Source organism: Salmo salar, chromosome ssa03 (genome assembly GCF_905237065.1).
Source record: "Salmo salar chromosome ssa03, Ssal_v3.1, whole genome shotgun sequence".
NCBI classification, from domain to species: domain Eukaryota; kingdom Metazoa; phylum Chordata; class Actinopteri; order Salmoniformes; family Salmonidae; genus Salmo; species Salmo salar.
Genome location: NC_059444.1, coordinates 68,625,731 through 68,652,701, shown reverse-complemented (window position 1 = coordinate 68,652,701; position 26,971 = coordinate 68,625,731). Strand labels below are relative to the sequence as shown.

The following is a 26,971-nucleotide window of genomic DNA, read 5'->3' as shown; positions in this document are numbered from 1 at the left end:
GGAATAATGCTCTGGGGCTGTTTTTCATGGTTCAGGCTAGGCCCCTTAGTTCCAGTGAAGGGAAATCTTAACGCTACAGGATACAATGACATCCTGGACAATTCTGTGCTTACAACTTTCACTAGCAGTTCTGGGGGGGTGGGGGGGGTGGGCAGTGCTCCTGTGACAACAATTTTGGACCCCCTTGTTGCCCCCCTAAATGTGGAGTATGAACTAATTTTTACGTAACTAATTTTGCGTAAATAATTATGCGTTAATAGACAGTGGCAACGTGGAACATGGTCTTTTGCCTGCTAATGCCTGCAGTGCAGTGAAGAAAACAATATGACAACAATAACGTCTAATGTAACTGGCCCCTCTAACAGTACATCTGGCCCCAGCTTGCCCCCCCCCAGTTGAAATGGTCTAGAACCGCCACTGCCAACTTTGTGGCAACAATTTGAGGAAGCCCTTTCCTGTTTCAGCATGACAATGCCCCTGTGCACAAAGCGAGGCCCATTCAGAAATGGTTTGTCAAGGTCGGTGTGGAAGAACTTGACTGGCCTGCACAGAGCCCTGACCTCAACCCCATCAAATACCTTTGGAATGAATTGCCAGGCCTAATTGCCCAACATCAGTGCCTGACCTCACTAATGCTCTTGTGCCTGAATGGAAGCAAGTCCCAGCAGCAATGTTCCAACATCTGGTGGAAAGCCAACCCAGAAGAGTGGAGGCTGTTATAGCAGCAAAGGGGGGACCAACTCCATATTAATGCCCATGATTTTGGAATGAAATGTTCGACGAGCAGGTGTCCACATACTTTTGGTCATGTAGTCTAGCTTCATAGTCCACGTATTTTAATGGCTGGGGTAGAATGTGAAGATGGTTTATCGTTTAGCCTTTAGCTAAATAGTGTTTATTTTGTTCCTCTCTGTGCAAATGTTCTGGTGGCCATATTGTAGGCAACCCTATCATTCTGCATGTATTAATATGGTCTCAATTTATGCAATGTATAAATTCCCAATTAGTAGACAATAATGTTCAGTGAATGTAACTTTCACTTTAACAGATGACGTAAACTAATTTAATTCAATCGGTGCTGCTTGAGTTTTTTGCGAGAACTCCTCTGTTGTGGAAACGACGGAAGCGCAGTTCTGGATTTTGGTTTGACTGGCAGAAAGAAGGATGGAGTTTTTGACAGGAAACCCGTTTTCTACACCGGTGGGCCAGCGAATAGGTAATTGTTACATTTTAACTAATAAAGTAGGTTTGTAGATAGTTTACATTGTTGCATCGGACATGACAGGCTACAAGACATTGGTAGGCTGTTGTTGGAAAACAGACACTATCACTCCATAAAACGACACTAGATCATCCGTAGGCTATGGAAAGGGAAATTGGCGTTATTGGTTACGTATTTGATAAGAAACTAAACTGACAATTGCTTGTTTATAGTTAGTTAATTGATCAAGATTGACAGTGCAAGAAGAGATAAGATTACGCTATTACTTGACTGACACTTGCACCGCACAATAATACCCTAGAGGCGGGTTTACAGTGTTTTAATCCTCAGTTTCATTGGCCAGTTTGGGTATTGTTGCTGGTATATAGACCAATTGTTTGGCAAGCTCTGGGTGGGGTGGTGAAAAGTTGTTCCCTTCCTTCGTGACCTAATTTTAAGAAAGGGGAATTTATTAAAGTTCCAATGCAGCCATTTTTATCTCGATATGAAATCCTTTCCGTGTAACAATGAAGTACCTTACTGTGAATGTTTTAAATTAAAATGGTCAAAAATAAACTAAATGTACTTCTTAGCAAAGAGCAATTCCTCAAGCAATAATTTTGCTAAAACTGTGAGTGGGAGAGGAAAACTGAAAACGAGCTGTTATTTGCAGAGGTTTGGAACACTTTCTTATTGATATATTAACTAATTTACCAGGTAGGCCAAAACTCCATCCCACCAAAACAGGCAACAATTTCAGGTAGACTTTTCCAACATCTCTTACACTAAAAGGACATTATCATTTTCACAATTTCACAGTATTATTTCCACCTAATAGTGTGAAAATGTATATCAAACACAGGAAAATCACACTTTTGACTGCACTGTGCCTTTAAGAAATAATGGAATAACATATATACTGTAGATGTTTCAGAGTGAGTAACGTTGCTGATTAATAATTAATCTGCTTGCCAACTTGATTATATGTAGACTACAAGTGGCCTATTTTATCTTATAAGCTTGAAAACTCCCCCTGTGATGTAATTCTAGATGGAAAAACAATCTGCCTATTTTAATGTATATGACCACAATGAGACAGTAAGAGAGGTTGTTCTACTTTCTCAACTGAGCTAAATCCTGTTTCTATCCCCTCCCTTTCAGAGGAATGAAGACAGAACATTTAATTTGCTTAAATAAACGTCTGCCAAGGAACCTAATGCTGGTCACATGAACCAGTCAGTTAGATGGAGAAAGAATGAGTTTGACAAACAAATAGGGATTTAACTTGTATACATGAGTAGAGGCATCATCAATGTTGGCTAATAAACAACTATTGAGAGTTGTGTTATGAGGCAGAGACCATTTCACAGTGACTATGTCTTCCAGATAATTTTATGCAAAATGAAGTGCAATGTCTCAATTGTTTTTGTTCTCAGAATATGCAACCAGCTCCAGTCTGCAGTCGGAGGACTGGGCCCTCAACATGGACATCTGTGACATCATCAACGAGACAGAGGAGGGGTGTGTATCCTCTGTTGACATAATGGACAGTTTTTTTTTCCTTTGACAGCTTACTGTATTGTGCTTTTGTTGTTTGAAGTTGCTTGTTTACCTACAATGATTACAGGCCTAGAGATGCATACAAAGCAATAAAGAAGAGGATTGTTGGAAACAAGAACTTCAGAGAGGTCATGCTGGCATTGACTGTGAGTGTCATATTTACCTCTCTCATTCACCATACTTTTTCCTTTTCTTCATGAACTTGTAACCTAACTTTCTTTCTCTCTCCATCTCTCTTATGTCATGTTGGTTTTCAGGTACTGGAAGCGTGTGTGAAGAACTGTGGCCACAGGTTCCATGTGCTAGTCTCAACCAGGGAGTTTGTTGAGGGGGTTCTGGTCAGGTCCATCTTACCCAAAAACAATCCCCCTCTGGTCCTGCATGACAGAGTGCTCAGCCTTATACAGGTGAGAGATGGCATTGGTACTCATTCCTTCAGTAAGTCATAGAGCTGTGTTGGAGTTGACAGCTAGCTATTGTCGGGTGTGTGCTGTTTATGATGTGTTTGTCTATTGTTCAGGCATGGGCAGACGCATTCCGCAGCTCGCCAGCTCTGACGGGCGTGGTCTCTGTGTACGAGGACCTGAGACGGAAAGGACTGGAGTTTCCCATGACTGAACTGGACGGATACTCCCCCATTCACACTCCAAATAGGGTATACCTTCAAACAATGACTGGTGAAAATGCATGCATTTCCTCACTGACAAATACAGAGTACAACTTTCTGCCTAACCTCTCTAAAGCTGTTTTAACTCCCTACTCCCTAACACTATTCTCTAACTCAATTGGTCCCTGTGCTCTGCCCACCAGACTGTGCCTGATAACGGGCCTACTGTCACTGTATCTGCTGCACCCTCATCCCCCAGGCCTGTCCCCATATCACCACAGCTTACTGCATCCCAACAGAGCGAGCAGGGACCCCTCACCTTCACACCTTATCAGGTGATTGGAATGCTCCCGTCATACAGGGGCCTCTGAAATGGCATGGCTTTTATTTTAGTAACACAACAATCTTTTGCATGCAGGCTAAATTCACTCCAGGGCATTACTGTAAAATCCAATTACCTTGTGCACTGTGGATGATTCAGTTACTTGTTTCACATTCAGAATTTTTAATAAAAGTTGATGCTTTACAGTATTATGCCAACCCCACTCCACACAATTTAGCATATGAGTGCTGATGCCATTGACTCCTATTCCAGGTTAAAAAGTTGAAGACCGACCTGGGTGTGGTTCGAGGTAACCTAACAGTGATGTCAGATATGATGTCTCAACTGGATCCAGCAACAGCCAAGCATTCAGACACCGAGCTGCTTCAGGTTAGTTGGTTCGCTCGCTGGGCTCTCTCTATGGCTGTCCATCCATGGCTGTGACACATGTCATCTGTTTGTATCCATCTCTCTTTTGTCCATTGCTGACTCTCTGTATCTCCTGCCTCTCTCTCTCTCTCTGTCAGTAGGAGTTGTATGCAGCATGTAAAGACATGCAGGATAAGATAATGGAGCTGGTCCCAAGACTCAGTGAGGAGAAACTGACAGAGGAGCTGCTGGTTGCCAATGACGAAATCAATGCCACATTCACTCGCTACCAGAGGTATTGTCCTAAATGATCAACATGAGATGCAGTCAATAATTCCTGCTATGATGGCAGTATGATTTTCATTATTTCCTTTCCAGGTTTCAGAGACAAAGAGCTACACAGCAGGTAAGTGTTTTTTCTTAAGGATCTATGGTCCTTTACCCTTATCACAAATGCATGTTTGGATGACAAATATGTACTGTTCAACTTCTTCACATTTTTCTCAATCGCCTAGAGCCCGACCTACGTCAACCTTATTGACCTCAGTGCAGCAATCAAGCCTGTTGTTACAGCTCCCACCCACAGCCATCTCAGCCGATCAACAGTGGACACAGTGTCTAGTCAGTTGACAGGACTCAGTAAGTAACTACAGTGTTCCTCGATCTGATAGAGCTTCTCAATGTGTCTCTATGGTACAATTCATTCTCTTACCCTGTTTTCCACATAGGTATGAGGGAATTCGATGGATTTGCACAGAACAGGAGCATCTCACAGACACGACCGAGGTAATAGACAGCTCCAACAAAAGTCCAGGTTTTGCTTTCATGGTAGAATGGATTGTTCAGACTCCTAGTGAGAGGGAGCTTACAAAAGGTCTCAAGACTTTCTCCTGGCTTAGTACTGTATAACAAATGGACTAGTGCGGTGGTTGTCTTGTTACTCCCTGGCTTGTTTAGGTTATAACAGTCCTGCTCCAGCTAAGGTGGTGCACTAGTCTAGACCGGAAGTGAACCTGACTGGCTCAGGATGGCTGCTTATCTCTCTCAAGATATTTGTGCCATTCATTATGTCAATAAGGATTATGAATGGAGTCTGACATGAACTGCAAGCTTACATGGCTAGTGAGAAAACTGTGCAAACTTTTGCATTACAAATGTTGAAGGAACATTTCTCCTCTGTATTTGGTTTTCCAATAAAGTTGTTCATACTTAGGCCAATGGTTACTTGTGGAGATGGCTATTATTCTACTACTGTATGTACACTGTAAACTGCATCATTTTCTAAGCAGTGAAATGTGTGTTTCAGTGAGAGGAATGAAGGTGTTGTCGACAGTCTGGCTCAAGCACAGAACATCAGATTACAGAACACTGGAACGGTCAGTAACCCCAGAATGATTTAACCCAGGACAGATTTGAAAGGATGTTTGTTTAGGAAGGGCATTGCTTGTGTCCATGGAGTCCTTATGCCCTGTGGAGTGTTACTAAGTGTCACTAATATGTACAATAACCCAGTGTCTTAGTTAATGTGTAGGTCTGCCCTGCCTCTATATGTGTAAACAATGTTCTCTGTCCTGACACAATTTCACGTGCAAAATTGGCAATTTTGTTAGTGCTATAAGATTGTCTGTCTGTGTCTCTGTTTTGTCTCCTTGTTCATAACCCAATGGTTTTGTGTTATTGCATACATGTCTACCGGTATCTTTGTTCGTAAATAAAAATGTTTATCTGTGTAAAGGGTGACAGCCCAGACTCCACCCCCCTCAGCTCCTCGACACAGTTTGATTGGATGATGGAAAAGGGAATGGTGGGTCTGATTGGCTGGCACAGTGCCATTCCTTTTGCATTCTACCCCTGGGGCTTATGCAGGGATGTTTTGCATTCAAGCATGTTTAGTGTGTATTTAATGAATGATTGTTTCCTTCCGTCTTTGTACTGAGATGGTTGTATGATCTCTTTTCCGGTGTGCCTGATCTGTATATTTTTAGCTTACTTTGATTTTTGCATTCATGTGTTGAGTGTTATAAGTGTTCATTTCTGAAACTGATAGATGGTGTGTATTGGCACATCTTAAAAGGATACTTCTGGATTTTGGCAAGGAGGTCCTTTATCTACTTCCCCAGAGTCAGATGAACTCGTGAACACCATTTTTCTCTGTGTCCAAAATGGCCTCATTGCCAAAATCCCCAAGTATCCCTTTTTAATCATGACTCTTCTAAATCATTACAATGCTTGCTAATTTACTCCCACTCTGTTCTGTTTTCCCTGCCACAACTTTGGTGTGGTGGATGGATCTCTTGTTACCCCGTCTAAAATAAACTGGTTTCAGTTTGTTTCAATCAGAATACTAGGGGTCAGCATGCTTGAATGGTGGTTATGTGTAGATTGCCCAAGAAAAATCTAAAGGTAATGGTACTCTAGATTCTGGTCATCACAAGAAAACAGTGGCTTACAGTAAATCCTGACAGTAACCTCTTGCCTAACTCCCCCAGATCCCTGTGAGTCAGACATCTGTGATGGATGACATTGAGAAGTGGCTGGATGTGGACGAGGTGGGTCACTGTTAGCATTCACTCAATGTCATGGTATACAAGCAGAGTCCAACTTGGTTCCATGTTATACCAGTGCCAGTCCTCTCTAATTTGGTGTTATGGACTATACATAGTATACAGTAATTGCAAATGCCTGCACGGTGCTTTACCCCAGCAAATGTAACATGCCTGGATTCTTGAACATATTCAGTTTTGTTTGGACATGTGACTGTTGACGTGAACATAAGTCATGGCTTTCATGTGTGTTACAGGAGGATGACATGGCTGATTCAGAGGGTGTGACAAGTGAAGGTGAGCTTCTATTTCTTAGTTCCTCGTCCAGCTCTCATCCACTCCCTGGGTATCGCTATGTAGATCCAACAACAGTTTAGTTTGCTTCCTTGTACTATTACAAAGTCCTGACTAATCCTTTTTGAGACCAACAAAGCCCACCTAAGGCAACTTCTCCTTCTTCCTCCTTTTAGAGTTTGACAGGTTTCTGGCAGAAAGAGCGAGAGCAGCGGAGCGACTCCCGTCCCTGAAAGCTTCTTCTCATGACGACAACAACCACTCAGAGTCATAGGCCAAGCCGCAACCTGTCACATAACCAATGCCATTTTCCCAAATAGTGTGAGAGGACTGAACTGGCGGAATGTATGATTGGCACATACAGTGAGTAAATGACTGGTGGGAACAACAACTCCTGACAATAGGGTTGTGCTACTGACACTCAGGTAAACTACAGAACTACTTTATGTTCAACTCTCCTGGGTTAAGGTCTTTATCTAGTATGTTTAATGTATATTTTTATGTTAAGGCTAAATTAACTTGGACCAAGTGTTTTTAACTTACACTAAAAGAGTGCTTTTATGATAAGAACTTAAGTCGTCCCGTGCCACAATGTATACAGATATCCAGGAGGCTGGTGGGAGGAGCTACAGGAGGATTGGCTTATTATAATGGCTGGAATGGAATTGAATGGAATGGAGTCAAACATGTGGTTTCCTTATGTTTGGTACTGTTCCATTATTCCATTCAAGACATTATAATGAGCCTGTACTCCTATAGCTCCTCCCACCAGCCTCCTCTGGTATGGCTGCAGATACAATGATTGAGTTTTATTCCTGTTACATTTCTTAGAAGAGAAGGGAATATGCCCAATATTTTCAGATGAACATTGAATGGTGTGCATTCCAGAAAATGCAGGCATGATAAACACAATGTTAGTAGATTGCAATAAGCTATAATTAGGGGAAATGAATTATGTTATGCTCATGATGAATCCCATTTGTAATACAGAACACTTTTTTAGGAAGAGCAATACAAACCTAATTGTTTCTGGAGTACTTGAAGTTTATGAAATATTACACAATGTCATGATGGAATACTGTAACATTAAACACAGATGAAGTCTTACAGATAGTTTGTTTTTATTCACTCTGGGAGATGGGTGCTGAGCGTGTGGGCTGATTTCATGGTTCTGCAAATATGACTGATTTCTGTGTTTGTAAAATTGGTATACTATAATTTCATTAGTCTTTGATTGAATAACACACAGGTTTTGCAATTTCCAATGTAATTTAAAAAAGGATGTTGAATCTGTCAAGTACTTACAGGAGTGATAATGCTTTTGTCATATCAACTTTAAAGGTGTCTGAAGAAACTGGGATGCCATAACTTTTACACGGAACAGCGACGGGCTGAGAGGAGCTCCCAACAGCTGGGGCAAGGGGAAGTTGAACTATGTATTTTTTCCTGATACAAGGAATTGATATCCCAAGTTCAACGTTTTAAAAACGAACGTGCCCAAAACCAAAGTATGGAAGAGGCAATTTAGAAATGCGTTGTGAAGCATAAACTAGGCCAATATTTGGTTCTCTGAAATACTGAATTTTGATCTGTAAATCTCTATTCTGCATGGTATCTAAACTATACTGAACTAAAACATAAATGACAATTTCAACAATTTTACTGAGTTACAATTCATGAAATAAATGTAATTAGGCCCTAATCTATGGATATCACATGACTGGGCAGGGGCGCAACCATGGGTGGGCCTGGGAGGGCATAGGTCCACCCACTCGACAGCCTTGATTTCTCAAATGATTGCCTCGCCTGGTTTACCAACTATTTCTCTGATTGGGTTCAGTGTGTCAAATCGGAGGGCCTGTTGTCCGGACCTCTGGCAGTCTCTATGGGGGTGCCACAGGGTTCAATTCTCGGGACGAATCTTCTCTGTATACATCAATGATGTCGCTCTTGCTGCTGGTGATTCTCTGATCCACCACTACGGAGACGACACCATTCTGTATACCTCTGGCCCCTCTTTGGACACTGTGTTAACAAACCTCCAGAGGAGCTTCAATGCCATACAACTCTCCTTCCATGGCCTCCAACTGCTCTTAAACGCAAGTAAAACTAAATGCATGCTATTCATTTGATAACTGGAGACTCATATCGCCCTCACTCGCTTTAAGCACCAGCTGTCAGAGCAGCTCACAGATCACTGCACCTGTACATAGCCCATCTGTAAACAGCCCATCTATGTACATCATCCCCATACTGTATTTATTTATCTTGCTCCTTTCCACCCCAGTATCTCTACTTGCACATTCATCTTCTGCACATCTACCATTCCAGTGTTTAATTGCTATATTGTTAATACTTCGCCACCCTGGCCTATTTATTGCCTTAACTCCCTTATCTTAACTAATTTGCACTCACTGTATATAGACTTTTGTTTTCTTTTGTTCTACTGTATTATTGACTATGTTTTGTTTATTCCATGTGTAACTCTGTGTTGTTGTGTGTCAAATTGTTATGCTTTATCTTGGCCAGGTCGCAGTTGCAAATGAGAACTTGTTCTCAACTAGCCTACCTGGTTAAATAAAGGTAAAATAAAACTTGGGAGCCCAGCCAATCAGCATGATTTTTTTCCCCCACAAAAGGGCTTTATTACAGACAGAAGTACTCCTCAGATTCATCAGCTGTCCAGGTGGCTGGTGTCAGACGATCCCACAGTTGAAGACACCAGATGTGGAGATCCTGGGCTGGCGTGGTTACACGTTGTCTGCAGTTGTGAGGCCGGTTCGATGTACTGCCAAATTCTCTAAAATTATGTTGGAAGTGTCTTATGGTAGAGAAATTAACATTCAATTATCTGGCAAGAGCTCTGGTGGACATTCCTGCAGTCAGCATGCTGATTGCATGTTCCCTCAAATGGAGACCTCTGTGGCATTGTGTTGTGTGACAAAACTGCACATGTTTGTGTCCTTTTGTCCCCAGCAAATGAGTAATTCTCACTAATAGGGATGTGAACCAATTTGTGCACAAAATTTGAGAGAATTTCTGGGATCTTTTATTTCAGCTCATGAAACATGGGACCAACATGTTACATGTTGTTTATATTTTTGTTCAGTATAAATAAAGATTGCTGTCTTCGTCTTTTTCAGAATAAGCTGTTTACCTCCATTTCTGTAGAATGGCCAAAGGAGGCGGTGTTGCAATCTACTGCAGATATAGCCTGCCTTTGGCTGTTCTATCTTGTCTGAAAATGTTGTAGTTAGGAATGGACACGGCTAGGACATCCGGGTTGGCAGAGTGTGCTAAAGCAATAAATAAAACAAACTTAGGGAGGAGGCTTCTAATGTTAACATGCATGAAACCAAGGCTATTACAGTTACAGAAGTCATCAAAAGAGAGCGCCTGGGGAATAGGAGTGGAGCTAGGCACTGCAGGGCCTGGATTCACCTCTACATCGCCAGAGGAGGAGTAGGATAAGGGTACGGCTAAAAGCTATGAGAATTGGTCGTCTAGGACGTCCGGAACAGAGAGTAAAAGGAGCAGGTTTCTGGGGGCAATAAAATAGCTTCAAGGTTTAATGTACAGACAAAGGTATGGTAGGATGTGAATACAGTGGAGGTAAACCTAGGCATTGCGTGATGAGAGAAATATTGTCTCTAGAAACATCATTGAAACCAGGTGATGTCATCGCATGTGTGGGTGGAGGAACTGAGAGGTTAGATAAGGTATAATGAGCAGGGCTAGAGACTCTACAGTGAAATAAGCCAATAAACACTAACCAGAACAGCAATGGACAAGGCATATTGACATTAAGGAGAGGCACGTGTGCTTAGTGTTATCGTGATTTGTGGTGGCTGCTGGTGTTGTTAAACCCATATTTCTGCCACCAATGTAACTACTAAATTGTTACTGTTCACTTTTGTGTACCAGATAAAGACTGACCACTAGTGCTGATTTATGAATGGCTTATTGACTGCACGTCCTTTCGTGTACAGCTGGCACTCTTCTGTATTTGCCAGTAAGTACACAATGGCAGAAATCCCTCACTCATACTCTCTCCAGCAGTCATGCAAGGTCACTGTGGTAATTGTTACTGGTAAATCAAGCTTTCTCTGGCAGTTGGGTCAGTATTTTTATGGTATGCATGTCCTCTGGAGAACCGGCTTATATATGCTTACCTATTCTTTCTCTCTCTCCCCATACAGACATATTGAATTTCTGTGCAAACAACTATCTGGGCCTCTCCAGCCATCCCCAGGTAGTGGAGGCAGGGATTGAGGCCTTGAAGAAGTATGGTGCTGGGCTGAGCTCAGTGAGATTTATCTGTGGCACACAGGTAACCTAAAGACTGCTTGCTCAAGTGTTTCTGGTGGTTCTGTGTGAGTTCACATTACTCTGTGATTGTGTCTCCTCTCATTCTCGTATTACCATATGATCCACAAGACATTCACAAAGATCTGGAGCAGAAGCTCTCTCAATTCTATGAGCGTGAGGACTGCATCCTATATGCCAGCTGTTTTGATGCCAACGCAGGGCTATTTGAGGTTTGTGATTCTTGAATACATTAACATGTGATTAACTATTTTATAACATTCTGTTGCATGGTCTGTCTTTACCGTTTCTGTGCCACTGTATTAAACAGGCCTAAAGTAGTAATGCATTCTTTTTCTACATCAGGTTCTGTTGGGCCCTGACGATGCAGTTCTTTCTGATGAGCTGAATCATGCCTCTATTATTGATGGGATCAGATTGTGTCGGGCCAAGAGGTTCAGATACAAACACATGGACCTGAATGACTTGGAGACCCAGCTGAAAGAGTCCCAGGTAAAGAGAGTTCTATACACACATTGAAATAATAATCTCCTTGAGGTGATTATGTGGGATAATGACAGCAGGGTAAGGAGTAAGACAGGTATCATCTGCTGTCCATCTTCCAGCTAGAGGATTTCTAAACCCTGTCTTCCCCATCATAATACCTGCACTAACTTCAGCCATTACACATATTTCTTAGAATATGATTGCACAGTATCTTTTTTTAATTAAGGGCTCCACCTTTCATGAAGCTTATTATGCAGAATCCTCTTGAAATCCATGAAGCTTGAAACCATAGTGATGGTAAATAAATAAAGGTTGCTGAATTGATTTTAGTGTTAATGGGCTGTGTTTGCATCACAGGTCATCATGGCTCCCTGTCCTCCTCAGTCATCTTGTCTACGCCTCGTTGTCACGGATGGTGTGTTCTCCATGGATGGTGACATGGCTCCATTGAAGGGGATCTGTGACCTGGCAGAGCAGTATGGAGCCATGGTCTTCATTGACGAATGCCATGCTACAGGCTTCATGGGCCCACGAGGCAGGTGAGTGATGGTCCGGGTGGAGAGAAAAAAAGGACAGATAGAGAAATTATGATAGAACTTTAATGATGTAACTATGATAGAACTTTAATGATGTCATTATGATAGAACTTTAATGATGTAATTATGCCTAGGAAAACTAAAAAGGATGATGGTTTCGTAGCCAATTATGTCGACCAATAGTGTTATTACATTTTGTTTGCAAAGGCACAGATGAGCACCTGGGAGTGATGGACAGGGTTCACATTGTCAACTCTACTTTGGGAAAAGCACTGGGAGGTGCAGCTGGTAGGTTTCCCTCTGTTTTGACTCAAAAATGGAGTTGCATAACGGTACTGTATGTTCTCAATTCTTCTGAAATGTCACTATTGACAATGTAGGCTGTGTAATTGAACTCCATAAATGGATGACAAAACTAACTTGAAAATATAGATTGATATAGGGCATTTAGAAAGTATTCAGACCCCTTGACTTTTTCCACATTTTGTTGTGTTACAGCCTTATTCTAAAATGGTTAAAAAAAAATGAATCAGTCTACACACAATACCCCATAATGACAAGGCAAAAACAGATGTTTCTACAACTTGATTGGAGACCACCTATAGTAAATTAATTTGATTGGACATGATTTTGAAAGACACACACCTGTCCATTTAAGGTCCAACAGTTGACATTGAATGTCAGAGCAAAAACTAAACCATGTGGTCGAAGGAACTGTCTGTAGAGCTCGAGACAGGATTGTGTCGAAGCACAGATCTGGGGAAGGCTACCAAAAAATGTCTGCAGCATTGAAGGTCCCCATGAACTCAGTGGCCTCCATCATTCTTAAATAGAAGAAGTTTAGATCCACCAAGACCCTTCCTAGAGCTGGTCTCCCGGCCAAACTGAGCAATCAGGAGAGAAGGGCCTTGGTCATGGAGGTGACCAATAACCTGATGGTCACTCTGACAGAGCTCCAGAGTTCCTCTGTGGAGATGGGAGAACCTTCCAGAAGGACAACCATCTCTGCAGCACTCCACCAATCAGGTCTTTATGGTAGAGTGGCCAGACGGAAGCCACTCCTCAGTAAAAGACGCATGACAGCCCGCTTGGAGTTTGCCAAAAGGCACCTAAGGACTATCAGACCACGAGAAACAAGATTCTTTGGCCTGAATGCCAAGTGTCATGTCTGGAGGAAACCTGCCACCATCCCTACGGTGAAGCATTGTGGTGGCAGCATCATGCTGTGGGGATGTTTTTCAGCGGCAGAGACTTGTCAGGATCGAGGGAAAGATGAACGGAGCAAAGTACAGACAGATCCTTGATGAAAACCTGCTCCAGAGCGCTCAGGACCTCCGACTGGGGTGAAGGTTCACCTTCCAACAGGACAACGATCCTAAGCACACCGCCAAGACAACGCAGGAGTGGCTTTGGGACAAGTCTTTGAGTGGCCCAGCCAGAGGCCGGACTTGAACCCGATCTAACATTTCTGGAGAGACCTGAAAATAGCTGTGCAGCGACGCTCCCCTTCCAACCTGACAGAGCTTGAGAGTATCTGCAGAGAAGAATGGGAGAAACTCCCCAAATACAGGTGTGCTTAGCTTGTAGCGTCGTACCCAAGAAGACTCAATGCTGTAATCGCTGCCAAATATGCTTCAACAGAGTACTGAGTAAAGGGTCTGAATACTTATGTAAATGTGATATTTCATTTTATATTTTTTTGTGGGGGGCTGTAATGTAACAAAATGTGGAAAAAGTCAAGGGATCTGAATACTTTCTGAATACACTGTATAAGGTGGATATGGGTTTTCTATCTGTTTTTTCTCAGGTGGGTACACAGTGGGTCCTAAACCTCTGATTGACCTGCTGAGGCAGCGCTCTCATCCGTACCTCTTCTCCAACTCCCTACCCCCTCCTGTCGGGGGCTGCGCTACCCGTGCTGTCGAGCTGCTCCTCGCTTCCAATGAGATTGCTCAGTGTCGGGGACAAAACCATGAGGTGGGAATCGGGGGAGGGGACTGGGGCCTCTGTTTTGGTGAATGTGGTAGACACCATCTATGCTTATGGAACGGTTAACATAGGAGCACAGACAAAAACAGATAAGCCTTTTTGTGTTGGTCTTTGTGAAAAATACGTATGAGCAAAATCATGAATAGGACATGTTTGAAAAGAGCAATTGAATCAATCAAATGTATTTATGAAGCCCTTCTTACATCAGCTGATGTCACAAAGTGCTGTACAGAAACCCAGCCTAAAACCCCAAACAGCAAGCACGGTAGCTAGGAAAAACTCGCTAGAAAGGCCAGAACCTAGGAAGAAACCTAGAGAGGAACCAGGCTATGAGGGGTGGCCAGTTCTCTTCTGGCTGTGCCGCGTGGAGATTATAACAGAACATGGCCAAGATGTTTAAATGTTCATAGATGACCAGTAGGGTCAAATAATAATAATCACCGTGGTTGTCGAGGGTGCAACAGGTCAGCACCTCAGGAGTAAATGTCAGAGTATCTCTACTGCTCCTGCTGTCTCTAGTGAGTTGAAAACAGCAGGTCTGGGATAGGTAGAACGTCCAGTGAACAGGTCAGGGTTCCATAGCCGCAGGCAGAGCAGTTGAAACTTGTGCAGCAGCACAGCCAGGTGGACTGGGGACAGCAAGGAGTCATCACGCCAGGTAGTCCTGAGGTATGGTCCCAGGGCTCAGGTCCTAAGAGAGAGAATACTTAAATTCACACAGGACACCGGATAAGACAGGAGAAATACTTCAGATATAACAGACTGACCATAGCCCCCTGACACACAAACTACTGCAGCATAAATACTGGAGGCTGAGACAGGAGGGGTCGGGAGACACTGTGGCCCCATCCGACAATACCCCCAGACAGGGCCAAACAGGCAGGATATAATCCCACCCACTTTTCCAAAGCACAGCCCCCACACCACTAGAGGGATATCTTCAACCACCAACTTACCATCCTGAAACGAGGCCGAGTATAGTCCACAAAGATCTCCGCCACGGCACAACCCAAGGGGGGTCGCCAACCCGGACAGGAAGATCACATCAATGACCCAACCCACTCAAGTGACGCAACCCTCCTAGGGACGGCATGGAAGTGCACCAGTAAGCCACTGACTCAGCCCCTGTAATAGGGTTTAGAGGCAGAGAATCCCAGTGGAGAGAGGGGAACTGGCCAGGCAGAGACAGCAAGGGCGGTTCGTTGCTCCAGTGCCTTTCCATTCACCTTCACACTCCTGGGCCAGACTACACTCAATCATAGGACCTACTGAAGAGATGAGTCTTCAATAAAGACTTAAAGGTTGAGACCAAGTCTGAATCTCACATGGGTAGGCAGACCATTCTATAAAAATGGAGCTCTATAGGAGAAAGCCCTACCTCCAGCTGTTTGCTTAGAAATTCTAGGGACAGTAAGGAGGCCTGCATCTTGTGACCGTAGCGTACGTGTAGGTATGTACGGCAAGACCAAATCGGAAAGATAGGTAGGAGCAAGCCCATGTAATGGTTTGTAGGTTAGCAGTAAAACCTTGAAATCAGCCCTTGCCTTAACAGGAAGCCAGTGTAGAGAGGCTAGCACTGGAGTAATATGATGAACATTTTTGGTTGTAGTCAAGATTCTAGCAGCCGTGTTTAGCACTAACTGAAGTTTATTTAGTGCTTTATCCGGGTAGCCGGAAAGTAGAGCATTGCAGTAGTCTAACCTAGAAGTGACAAAAGCATGGATACATTTTTCTGCATAATTTTTGGACAGAAAGAATGACTTGAGATTGACTAATCCCTTGTGTTGAAAAAGTGACAGAAGCATGGATACATTTTTCTGCATAATTTTTGGACAGAAAGAATGACCTTGAGATTGTCACTTTTTCAGCACAAGGGATTAGTCAATCTGTGTTTATTCTGCATTAAACACTTTTGCTTGTTTCATCTCTTATCTGTACTGTGTCCTTCACAGGAGGTTGGTGGCACCTTAATTGGGTAGGATGGGCTTGTGGTAATAGCTGGAGCTGTATTAGTGGAATGGTATCAACCATTCCATTTGCTCTGTTCCAGACATTATTATGAGCTGTCCTCTGCTCAGCAGCCTCCACTGGTGTCCTTCCACACATGTTTACAGTTTCAAGAGCACTACACTTTTCCCAGAGAACCCAGTTAGCAATAATGAAAGTTGAAGGCATTGATACTGTATAAGGAACGAGTGCTATTTCTGTAATGTCTTTATTCTCTCCCCCTCTCGTAGGTTCAGAAACAAAATGACCGAGGCTGGGTTCACCATCTCAGGCTCTGACCACCCTATCTGTCCTGTGATGCTGGGGGATGCCAGACTAGCCTCTCTGATGGCTGATGACATGCTGAAACTAGGTGAGGCAACAGTTCAGGCTGAATATGAATGGAGCACAAGCACATTTCAAGCATGATCAAACATTACAATACAATCTGTATATTGGTTTGAAATACTCTATGGATTTTTTGTCCACTCATTGTCCACTCATTTTTATTTTTGAAAAGCTTGATCAAAAAGATTTCTGTGGAATTACAAATGAATGGACACATCAACCTGTAGAGGGAGACAGAGATATATTCATTGATATTTTGTATTCAACAATTTTGTCTCACAAAATGGGAGCTGACAACAATCAGAAACCTAATAGGTTATTAGCTGCAAACTACACTGCTTGAAAACAAGGGCTGGAAAAAAATATTCATTTGAATCAGGCCTCCAATCTGCCCTTTCTTGAAGAACTGTAGTCTTCAGTGTTATGTCTATCTACTACAAGTACCCATTATTCTGTCTCCCACAGGAGTGTATGTGATTGGGTTCTCCTACCCAGTGGTACCAAAGGACAAAGCCAGAATCCGGGTCCAGATCTCAGCGGCCCACACTGACCAGGACATTGACCGCGCTGTGGATGCTTTCATACAGACAGGCAGGAAGCATGGATTTCTGTCTTAAATAGAATAACTCGTGGATCATTTTGCTGCCAATAAGCAAGTTAAAAAGACAAGCAGCTTGCAGTGTGGACTGTGGTTACAGGTTACACAGGAGGCCTATGAATGACAGTGCGACAAAGATAATTTATTACATACAGGGTAATGTATTACAGATGAAGCTCAATTGTGGTCAATACTATTTGTGTTGAATTTGTGTTGCAGTTGAATGAATAAAATACTTTTGTTAATAAAACGTTGGTATTTTCTAATGGAGCTAGCTAGATATGGTTGTAATACTGGGTAAGCTAGAAGATATTTTAAAGTCTTGTTTTTATTTAGAGCAATAAACGTGTGCTTGAATCAACCGTAACTTTGTAAACACAACGAAGAGAGTTGACGTTTCAGTTTGTTGCAGCGCCACGACGATGCCTTGGTCGTACGTTTAAAAAAAAAAGGTTTATCCCAGTTCTTTTCCCGCCACAAACACTTGCAAGTCCCACCCTTCTACAACCAGGATACGCCTCCTGCAATGCAATTCAGCCAATCAATATCACTAGTCGATCATATCTCCCAATTGCAAAGCGTCACTGTTCGGTCTCGCGGGAAAGTGACGCTATTTTTTTTGCCGCGAAAGAGTCAGCGTGGAATTCATTGTCCACAGAAGACCATTGGCGTCAATCACTAGAAACTGTTTTGCTTTTAGGATTATTGCACTTTGCGCACGCAAACTTAATTTTCAGCACTTTGTAGATATAATCGGTGCATTATGTCTGGTTTCGACGACCCGGGAGTTTATTACAGTGACAGCTTCGGCGGTGGAGATGGACCCGGGGATGAAGGTGCAGTGAAACGGAGCCAGATCAAGAAACGATTCCGTGAATTTCTTCGGCAGTTCAGAATTGGGACCGATCGCACCGGTTTCACCTATAAATACAGGTATTAAGATTGTATGAACTGCCACGAAGTCATTGTCGATGGCTACCGCCGGTTGGTGTGATGTTCCACAGATACCCAACGTTAAGTTGGCTAGCCAGTTAGCTAACAGTTAGTTAGCCAGTTACTGTAACGTTAGTTAGCTAACTACCACTGATCACCACAATGGTCTTGAAGGAAAAAAGTTTGACTGTTCAAGGTCCTGTGATTGAGTTTGTAGTTCGTTTTTATTTGCCTTATGATTATATTCGCATTCTGTTTTTAAGATATTTCTATATCTTATTGTTCATGTTGTATTGTTGACCTGTTCTGCTGTGTAGAGATGACCTTAAGAGACACTACACCCTGGGGGAGTACTGGGTGGAGGTGGAGATGGAAGACCTGGCCAGCTTTGACGAGGACCTGTCAGACTGCCTGTACAAGCTGCCCTCTGAGAACTTGCCGCTGGTGAGAAAATTGAATAGTAACAGACAAATAATTTGAGGAGTTTTAATTGGAGCAATTGCAGGCTGAATAATTCATGGATTAGATGGATTCCGATATTTTCTGTTTCTGATCATGTCATACTGATTTTATATTCTATTTGGCAAATAATTATATCTGAAAATTATCCCTTTAAACTGAGCCCTGACATTATGATTGACAGCTGGAGGAGGCTGCCCAGGAGGTGGCTGACGAGGTGACCCGTCCCAGGCCCCTGGGAGAGGAGACAGTGCAGGAAATCCAGGTCATGCTGAAGAGTGACGCCCATCCTGCCTCCATCCGTAACCTCAAGGTAAGAAACTCTGAGGATGCAATGCTGGGCCTTTCACCTTTCAGTTGGTTCATGTAGAAGGTGGCATGAAAGATTCCCTCAATTTTCCATCTATGTAACATGCCATGACTCTGAACTCTCCATTTCTTTCTCTCTGGTAGTCGGAGCAGGTGTCCAGGCTGGTGAAGGTCCCTGGGATCGTCATCTCTGCCACGGCTGTGAGGGCCAAGGCCACCAGGGTGTGTTTGCAGTGTCGTGGCTGTCGCTCTGTCATCAGTAACATCTCCCTGCCCCCAGGCCTGCAGGGCTACGCTCTTCCCCGAAAGTGCAACACGTGAGTGCAACCCTCTGAGTTGTTGAGTGTTTGTGTGCACACTCCAGGGCATGGAGAAAATGCATAAAGTCATTGTGTGTGTAAAATCATCTGCTTTATCATTGTGTGTGATTTCATTCTTAAACATGTCTCTCTCAGTGAGCAGGCAGGCAGGGTGAGGTGTCCTATAGATCCCTACTTCATCATTCCAGACCGTTGTGTCTGTGTGGACTTCCAGACCCTCCGTCTGCAGGAGTCTCCAGATGCTGTGCCACACGGAGAGATGCCCCGCCACCTGCAGCTCTACTGTGACAGGTAACACACAGCATCATCTGTGTGCCTCAGTATTCTCAATGAAATGCAATTAACACATGCCCGATATATACACACAGTGCAAAGTGAGACCAACGAGTACATACCACATTACAGCTCATGTTCTGCCTCCCCTCAGGTACCTGTGTGACCGTGTGGTCCCTGGGAACAGAGTGACCATCATGGGGATCTACTCCATCAAGAAGGTGGCCCAAACTAAGGGCAAGGGCAGAGATAAAAGTGCAGGCGTGGGCATCCGCTCCTCCTACCTCCGTGTGGTGGGCATTCAGCAGGACACAGAGGGAGCAGGTAGGCACGATAAGGCTACTAGAGGTTAGATTACTTATCCAACATTATGTCCTATGTGGGGATAGTACTATAGATATAATGCTATCTTTTTCTCTCAGGTCGCGGGGCCACAGGGTCAGTCTCCCCTCAGGAAGAGGAGGAGCTGAGAGCGTTGGCCTCCTCCCCCGACGTCTACGGCTCCCTCGCCCGTTCCCTCGCTCCTTCCATCTACGGCAGTGATGACCTGAAAAAGGCCATCGCCTGCCTGCTGTTCGGCGGCTCCAGGAAGAGGTGAGTCAGAACCATTGGAAATGGCATGTAGAATTTGTATAGATTTTTGATGTGCGTACATTTCTCTCCAGTGTGTATGTATAATGACCTTTCCTGTCTCAGGCTGCCTGACGGGCTGACCCGTAGAGGAGACATCAACTTGCTAATGCTGGGAGACCCCGGTACTGCCAAGTCTCAGCTGCTCAAGTTTGTGGAGAGGTGCTCTCCCATTGGGGTAAGGATGGGCTTGATGAATGAATATATTGTGTTGTGTGTGTGTGTGTGTGTGTGTGTGTGTGTGTGTTCAAAGATTAATTGAATATATATTTCAGAGCAATCATGACACTCCCTCAACATAGATTTAAACCAGAATTACAAAGATGGATTCCAGAAGTTTCATTTGCTGACAATTAATTTCAGTGTGCTAGTGACCCCTATCGAAAGCGCTAACCCATATCTCCCCTCTCTCCCTCTGTCAGGTGTATACCTCAGGTAAAGGCAGCAGTGCTGCTGGTCTGACGGCCTCTGTCCTGAGGGACCCCGTCACCCGTGGCTTCATCATGGAGGGAGGAGCCATGGTGCTGGCTGACGGTGGGGTGGTGTGCATTGATGAGTTTGACAAGGTAAGGAAACATGGACAAGAGTACATCAATTCCTGAATACTTGACTAGTTTGTTTGCAGACTCTTAACTGTGACTCTCCTTCCTCTCAGATGAGAGAGGATGACCGAGTAGCCATCCATGAAGCCATGGAGCAACAGACCATCTCCATTGCCAAGGCTGGCATCACCACCACCCTGAACTCCCGCTGCTCGGTGCTGGCCGCTGCTAACTCTGTGTTTGGCCGTTGGGACGACACCAAGGGAGAGGACAACATCGACTTCATGCCTACCATCTTGTCCCGTTTTGACATGATCTTTATCATCAAGGACATCCACGACCATCAGAGAGACATGGTGAGGGAACACACTTTAGTCTGTTCTGGGTTTGTGTGTGTGTGTGTGTGGGACGGTTAATGCACAGGGATACTGAACACAGCCCAGGCTAGCGCAGTGTTAACACTGTTGACCTTCTTTTCTCTGTCAGACTCTGGCCCGCCACGTGATGAACGTCCATCTCAGTGCTCATACTCAGACTGAGGGTGTGGAGGGAGAGATCACACTGGCCACACTGAAGAAGTTCATTGCATATGCCAGAACGTGAGTCTTAAGAAATCCTTTATTTCTGCAGATTTCTTCTGTGTATGTCAGATTCTGTTTAGATTGAGTTCATGAACTCTACTTGCAGAGAAACAATACTACACACTAGTATGTACACGTGAAGGGATTTGGTTTGTAACGGTCAAATGTGCCCTGACAGGAAATGCGGGCCACGTCTCTCTGCGGCGGCAGCTGAAAAGCTAAAGAACAGATACGTGGTGATGAGGAGTGGAGCGAGGGAACATGAGAGGGAGAGCGACAGGAGAGCCTCCATCCCCATCACTGTCAGGTACCTATATGATACTTCACCTGTCAACATCATTACCAGTCAGGATACCGTCCATCTGCTGTGTCATAACGCTTGGTTCTCCGTGGTCCCCTGCAGGCAGCTGGAGGCGGTGGTGCGTATCTCTGAGTCCTTGGCCAAGATGAAGCTGCAGGCCGTGGCTGGAGAGGAGGAGGTGGACGAGGCCCTGCGGCTCTTCCAGGTGTCCACACTGGACGCTGCGCTGTCCGGCAGCCTCTCTGGTGTGGAGGGCTTCACCACTCAGGAGGACCAGGAGATGATTTCCCGTGTTGAGAAGCAGCTGAAGAGACGCTTTGCCATTGGCTCCCAGGTGTCCGAGCACAGCATCATCCAGGACTTCACCAAGCAGGTCACTTACACTAGTCTATTTTGAACATATACTGTGTTGAACAGAGACGGGACCACTTGGTCAATTACATGAAAGTACTTTGGGCATTGGAACGTTTGGCATTTGTCTATATGATTCAGTGCTGTCCTCAGTTGGCCTACGTGTTGCCCTGTATCCTTTACCTGTCCACTGACCAGAATCTCTCTCTACCCTCTCCCATATACAGAAGTATCCAGAGCAGGCCATCTACAAGGTCCTTCACCTGATGATGAGGAGGGGAGAGCTGCAGCACCGCATGCAGAGGAAGGTGCTCTACAGAGTCAAGTAGTCTCACAGAAAGATGCATCTGCACAAAGATGAAGTCACGATGGGCTTTGTAAATAGGAGAAGGGACAGGCGTCTCCTCAATTCACTCTTCCTCACAAGCCAGTGGACATCTTCATGAAGTCACGTCGATACGTCTCCATCCTAGACCGTGGTCCGCCTACAGAGCCACTGATGTCTACCTTTTCATGTGTTGCTTTGCCAAGTTCAGCCAGCAACAGTTATTTGCTGTTCTATTGCTCTCATAAGTATTTTGGTGTCTATTCTTTTTAGACTAAACAAATTATGGTATGGAGGCAATTTGGATGAACTGTGTTGTTGAGTTGTTCGGGGTAAGAAAATTGGCATGAGAATGCCCTAAAGATTGTTAAAGTTAAATCGTTAATTGTGTAAGATATTTTGTATTGACAATAAATAGCAAACTTCTTTATTTAGACATTTCTTATGTTGAAATGGTGTGCATAATCTTTAATGAAACATACTATTTACAAAGATATTGCAATTAATACATGTCAATTTTCATTTTAAGATTGCCTTAGGTGTTTAAAAAAGTACAGTCATGACAAAGTGCTGTAAGTGCACACACCCTTAGCTTGTCATGATTAGTGAAGTGATTCTGCCAACTACATAAAAATACATATTTAAGGACTTATTTCAAGGCTTTAGAATACATAGATACCCATTCCGACTGTTGCTAAAGCAACACAAATACCCAGTGACAACTGCACGATGGACAAAGAGGGGATGATAGCTGGCGTCTTGGCCTTTTCTTGGTCCCCTGCAAAAGCAAAGTAATGCCTTTATATAACACACAAGTAAGCTGAAAGATCGCATATTTCCAATCAGCATATGATCTTGTACTTACCGTAAGCTTCCTTTGTGACACTCAACATTTTCTGTAGATCATCGAAGACCTGTACGAGAAATAACACAGGATGTCTTCATTGAACAAGATGCACACAATCATCAGCAATATGCTATGGCACCCAGTAACAGGTTTACACTGCATCGTTCACTAGACCTTCCCAGTTTCACTTCCTCTGCAGTTATGTTTAGCTAATTTTAATGTCACATGCACAAGTACAGTAAAATGCCTTTCTTGTAAGCTCTAAACCCAACAATGCAGTAATAAATAATGTAATTCTAAAAATAAAGTACAACAAAAACACGAGAAAAAGAAAGAACACGAGAACCATATTTAAAATGTGCATGGATACTGGAGTGATATCGGTAGATATGTATAGGGATATATGATAAACAGAGTAGCAGCAGTGTATATGATGATTGTATGTGAGTGCCTCTGTGTAGTCAGTATAAATGTATGTGCATATTATTTGTGTGTGAGCAAATTATGGAGTGAGTGTTTGTGTTGGAGAGTGTGAGTGTGCATAGAGACAGTGCAAAAATAAAATACAAGGGTCAACTCAGTCTGTGTAGCCATTTAGTTAGCTATTTAGTTAGCTATTTAGTTAGCTATTTAGCAGTCTTATGGCTTGGGGATAGAAGCTGTTCAGGAGCCTGTTACTTGATGCACCGGTACCGCTTGCAGTGCAGAAGCAGAGAGAACTGTATATGACTTGGGTGGCTGTAGTCTTTAACGATTTTCCAGGCCCTCCTTTCACACCGCCTGATATAGAGGTCCTGAATGGCAGGGAACTCGGCCTCAGTGACGTACTGGGCTGTCTGCACCAACTTCTGCAGCGCCATGCGATCGAGGGCGGTGCTATTGGCATACCAAGCAGTGATGCAGCCAGTCAAGATGCTCTCAATGGTACAGCTATATAACTTTTCATACTGACTTTTCATTACAGTATTAGTTCCCATAACCTATATTCTTACCCAGTTTTCTTCCACCTTTCCTCCCTTTCCTTTCACTCACCTGGATGTTGAGTTCGAAGGCCATGATGGCCTCCTCCAGCACCCCCTCCCTCTCCTCCTTGGTCAGCTCGATGCTGTTCATTCTGCTCCTGTACAGCTGCTTGAAGCGGTTAGGGCTTGACACTCCGGGGAAGGAGAAAAACGACAGTCCCTCTCCACTGCTTAACCCAATTGACTTCTGGGTAATCTTCCCTAAAACTTGTCCTCCTGACAGGTCACCTAGGTAACGGGTATAGGCGTGGGCCACCAGCAATTTAGGATTGCCTTCACCAATCTGAAGAGGGAAACAAATAAATGGTTATTACTAAGCAGGCACACAATTAAGATAGTATGCCTACCCTGCATGTTGGTATATCTAAAGCCTGTACCTTGCGAAGTCTCTGTGTATATCTGTGTGTTGCAGCAGGAATGATGACTCTCTTACGCCACTCCTGTCCAAAGAAGTGTTCCAGATCTCTCTCTAGTGTCTCCAGTCGGGCCAGTTCCTGGGGGAAGTATATCGGTGCGACACCTGGGTGGGAAGCATTTCTGTCCATCTCCTCTTCCAGTGCTTTGTAGATCTCGTAGAGGGAACACAAGAAGCTGCCATGGAAAAGAGGGGTTGCAGATTAATACTTAGTACACAGTGAGTGCTCATTTTCCATGACTGTAGAAAGTTAAACAAAAGGCATTCTAGGCAGTTCATATTATGAAAACCACTAAATTATTTTGGAATGTGTTTTTTAATTTACTCTCAGATTGGCTTTTCTCACCTTGTACTGCGGAAGAGTTATCTGTCCCTTCTGATAGCTCAGCATCAGTTGGGTGTTTTCTGCCCTGACATGGATCTTTTTAGTCGCTGCTTTTATCTGTTCTGACAAATCACTGAGGAGAGATGGAGGACATCCTGATTTACCCGAGTACAGTAAATGTGAGCACAGAGTTTGCAGTTAGTAATTGTGTTCTGTATGTTCAATACCTTACCTTTACCATATATCAGCCCTGACCTGGTCTGACATACAATAATCTAGTCAACATATCGACCATTCATTACAAAATGACTGTACCTGCCAGGGTTCTGCATATCAACTTTCCGTGCCGAGTCGACTGTCTCCATGTCTGTAATCCAGATTTATTTATATGGTGGTTATAACATTATTATCCAAATGTCACCAAATGTTACAGTTTATTAAAAAACAAGTCAGTGGAAAAGTTGATAATTTACCTGTGGGGTGTCTTGTTATACAGCTGGTAAACAAAAGCTGCCTCCTTCTCAAACGAGTTTAGAGTTGCTGTGTCCTCTTTGACCTGTGTCCCAGTCTTTATATTTGACTCCCTCACCTTCTCTCCTAATGTTTGTCAGCTAAATCAAATGGGAAGTGAGAGTGTTCACTCATTTCCTTTATGCTGAAGCTTAGCATGACAGGGCAGATTTACCAGTGAGGGGAGAGCATGAGTGAGCAGATGGAATGGTAGAAATCATTAAACACAGAGTCACATGAACCACAGGAAGTCAGTGTTCCTTCTGCTATTGAGGGAGAGTATGTTGACTACAGGTGAGAACAAAGTTATAAGCACTGAGTGTTCAAATATTAGGAACACCTTCCTAATATTGAGTTGCACCCCCTTTTGCCCTCAGAACAGCCTCAATTCTACAAGGTGTTGAAAGCGTTCCACAGGGATGCTGGCCCATGTTGATTCCAATGCTTTCCACATTTGTGTCAAGTTGGCTGGATGTCCTTTGGGTGGAGGACCATTCTTGATACACACAGGAAACTGTTGAGTGTGAAAAACCCAGCAGCGTTGCAGTTCTTGACACACTCAAACCGGTGCGCCTGGCACTTACTACCATACCCCGTTCAAAGGCATTTAAACTTTTATCTTGCCGATTCACCCTCTGAATGGCATACATAAACAATACATGTCTCAATTGTCTCAAGGCTTGAAAATCCTTCTTTAACCTGTCTCCTCCCCTTCATCTACATGGATTGAAGTGGATTTAACAGGTAATATCAATAAGCGATCATAGCTTTCACCTGGAATGTCATGTTTCTAATGTTTTGTGCTCTCAGTGTATGTACCTTGTAGTTTTCTGAAGATGAATCAAATCAAATGAAAGTTTATTTGTCACGTGCGCCGAATAAAACAGGTGTAGTAGACCTTAATGCTTACTTACAGGCTCTAACCAACAGTGCAATTTCTAAAAAAATAAAGGTATTAGGTGAACAATAGGTAAGTAAAGAAATAGAAACAACAGTAAAAAGACAGTGAAAAATAACAGTAGAGAGGCTATATACAGTAGCGAGGCTATATACAGTAGCGAGGCTATATACAGTAGCGAGGCTATATACAGGCACCGGTTAGTCGGGCTGATTGAGGTAGTATGTATGTGTGGATATGGTTAAAGTTACTATGCATATATGATAAACAGAGACTGGCAGTAACGTAAAAGAGGGGTTGGCGGGACACAATGCAGATAGCCCGGTTAGCCAATGTGCTGGGGCACTGGTTGGTCGGGCTAATTGAGGTAGTATGTACATGAATGTATAGTTAAAGTGGCTATGCATATATATGATGAACAGAGAGTAGGAGCAATGTGAAAGAGGAGTTGGGTTGGGCACACAATGCAAATAGTCTGGGTAGCCATTTGATTACCACCTTCCGGAGACACCTGAAACCCCACCTCTTTAAGGAATACCTAGGATAGGATAAAGTAATCCTTCTAACCCCCCCCTTAAAAGATTTAGATGCACTATTGTAAAGTGGTTGTTCCACTGGATATCATAAGGTGAATGCACCATTTTGTAAGTCGCTTTGTAATGTAAATGTAATTACCTGTTCAGGAGTCTTATGGCTTGGGGGTAAAAACTGTTAAGAAGCCTTTTTGTCCTAGACTTGGGGTGGCTGGGGTCTTTGACAATTTTT

At 43.6% G+C, this 26,971-nt stretch overlaps 4 protein-coding genes across 9 annotated transcripts; 3 read left to right on the top strand and 1 right to left on the bottom strand.

Annotated features, from left to right (window-relative positions):
- The first annotated feature begins 946 nt into the window (after positions 1-946).
- Positions 947-8,003, top strand: LOC106601317 (target of Myb protein 1). Of its 6 annotated transcripts, none has more exons than XM_014193427.2 (16): positions 947-1,216; positions 2,638-2,722; positions 2,802-2,907; positions 3,019-3,168; positions 3,282-3,416; positions 3,572-3,703; positions 3,964-4,080; positions 4,221-4,354; positions 4,438-4,465; positions 4,575-4,698; positions 4,788-4,845; positions 5,366-5,435; positions 5,795-5,863; positions 6,549-6,608; positions 6,860-6,899; positions 7,073-8,003. In XM_014193427.2, exons 1-16 carry the CDS (start codon positions 1,165-1,167, stop codon positions 7,168-7,170), a joined length of 1,458 nt encoding a protein of 485 aa, XP_014048902.2. In that variant the 5' UTR covers positions 947-1,164; the 3' UTR covers positions 7,171-8,003. The 6 variants fall into 6 exon arrangements, with proteins under 6 accessions (XP_014048902.2, XP_014048906.2, XP_014048905.2 ...); XM_014193428.2 differs by having other exon boundaries at positions 948-1,216; positions 2,829-2,907; XM_014193431.2 differs by lacking the exon at positions 3,572-3,703.
- Positions 8,004-11,233: 3,230 nt separating this feature from the next.
- On the top strand, positions 11,234-17,544 carry LOC106601303 (2-amino-3-ketobutyrate coenzyme A ligase, mitochondrial; the record flags this gene model as incomplete). The annotated part of the gene is given in 8 exon segments (XM_045715175.1): positions 11,234-11,434; positions 11,568-11,714; positions 12,093-12,247; positions 12,450-12,532; positions 14,052-14,199; positions 14,201-14,221; positions 16,471-16,592; positions 17,033-17,544. Coding segments are annotated over 8 exon segments (1,029 nt in total), but the record flags the coding sequence as incomplete, so codon positions are not given.
- A 246-nt stretch (positions 17,545-17,790) lies between these two features.
- Positions 17,791-22,623, top strand: mcm5 (MCM5 minichromosome maintenance deficient 5 (S. cerevisiae)). Its single transcript, NM_001139821.1, has 14 exons — positions 17,791-18,098; positions 18,416-18,542; positions 18,742-18,870; positions 19,011-19,183; positions 19,322-19,477; positions 19,614-19,783; positions 19,882-20,053; positions 20,156-20,267; positions 20,512-20,655; positions 20,745-20,987; positions 21,118-21,230; positions 21,391-21,519; positions 21,616-21,886; positions 22,092-22,623. Exons 1-14 carry the CDS (start codon positions 17,929-17,931, stop codon positions 22,191-22,193), a joined length of 2,211 nt encoding a protein of 736 aa, NP_001133293.1. The 5' UTR covers positions 17,791-17,928; the 3' UTR covers positions 22,194-22,623.
- LOC106601306 (heme oxygenase) lies at positions 22,603-25,483 on the bottom strand. The gene is made up of 8 exons (XM_045715176.1): positions 25,272-25,483; positions 25,114-25,165; positions 24,820-24,931; positions 24,764-24,765; positions 24,436-24,649; positions 24,069-24,341; positions 23,055-23,103; positions 22,603-22,967 (listed from the first exon to the last, which is right to left on the bottom strand). Exons 2-8 carry the CDS (start codon positions 25,161-25,163, stop codon positions 22,852-22,854), a joined length of 816 nt encoding a protein of 271 aa, XP_045571132.1. The 5' UTR covers positions 25,164-25,165; positions 25,272-25,483; the 3' UTR covers positions 22,603-22,851.
- Between the last annotated feature and the right edge of the window lie 1,488 nt (positions 25,484-26,971).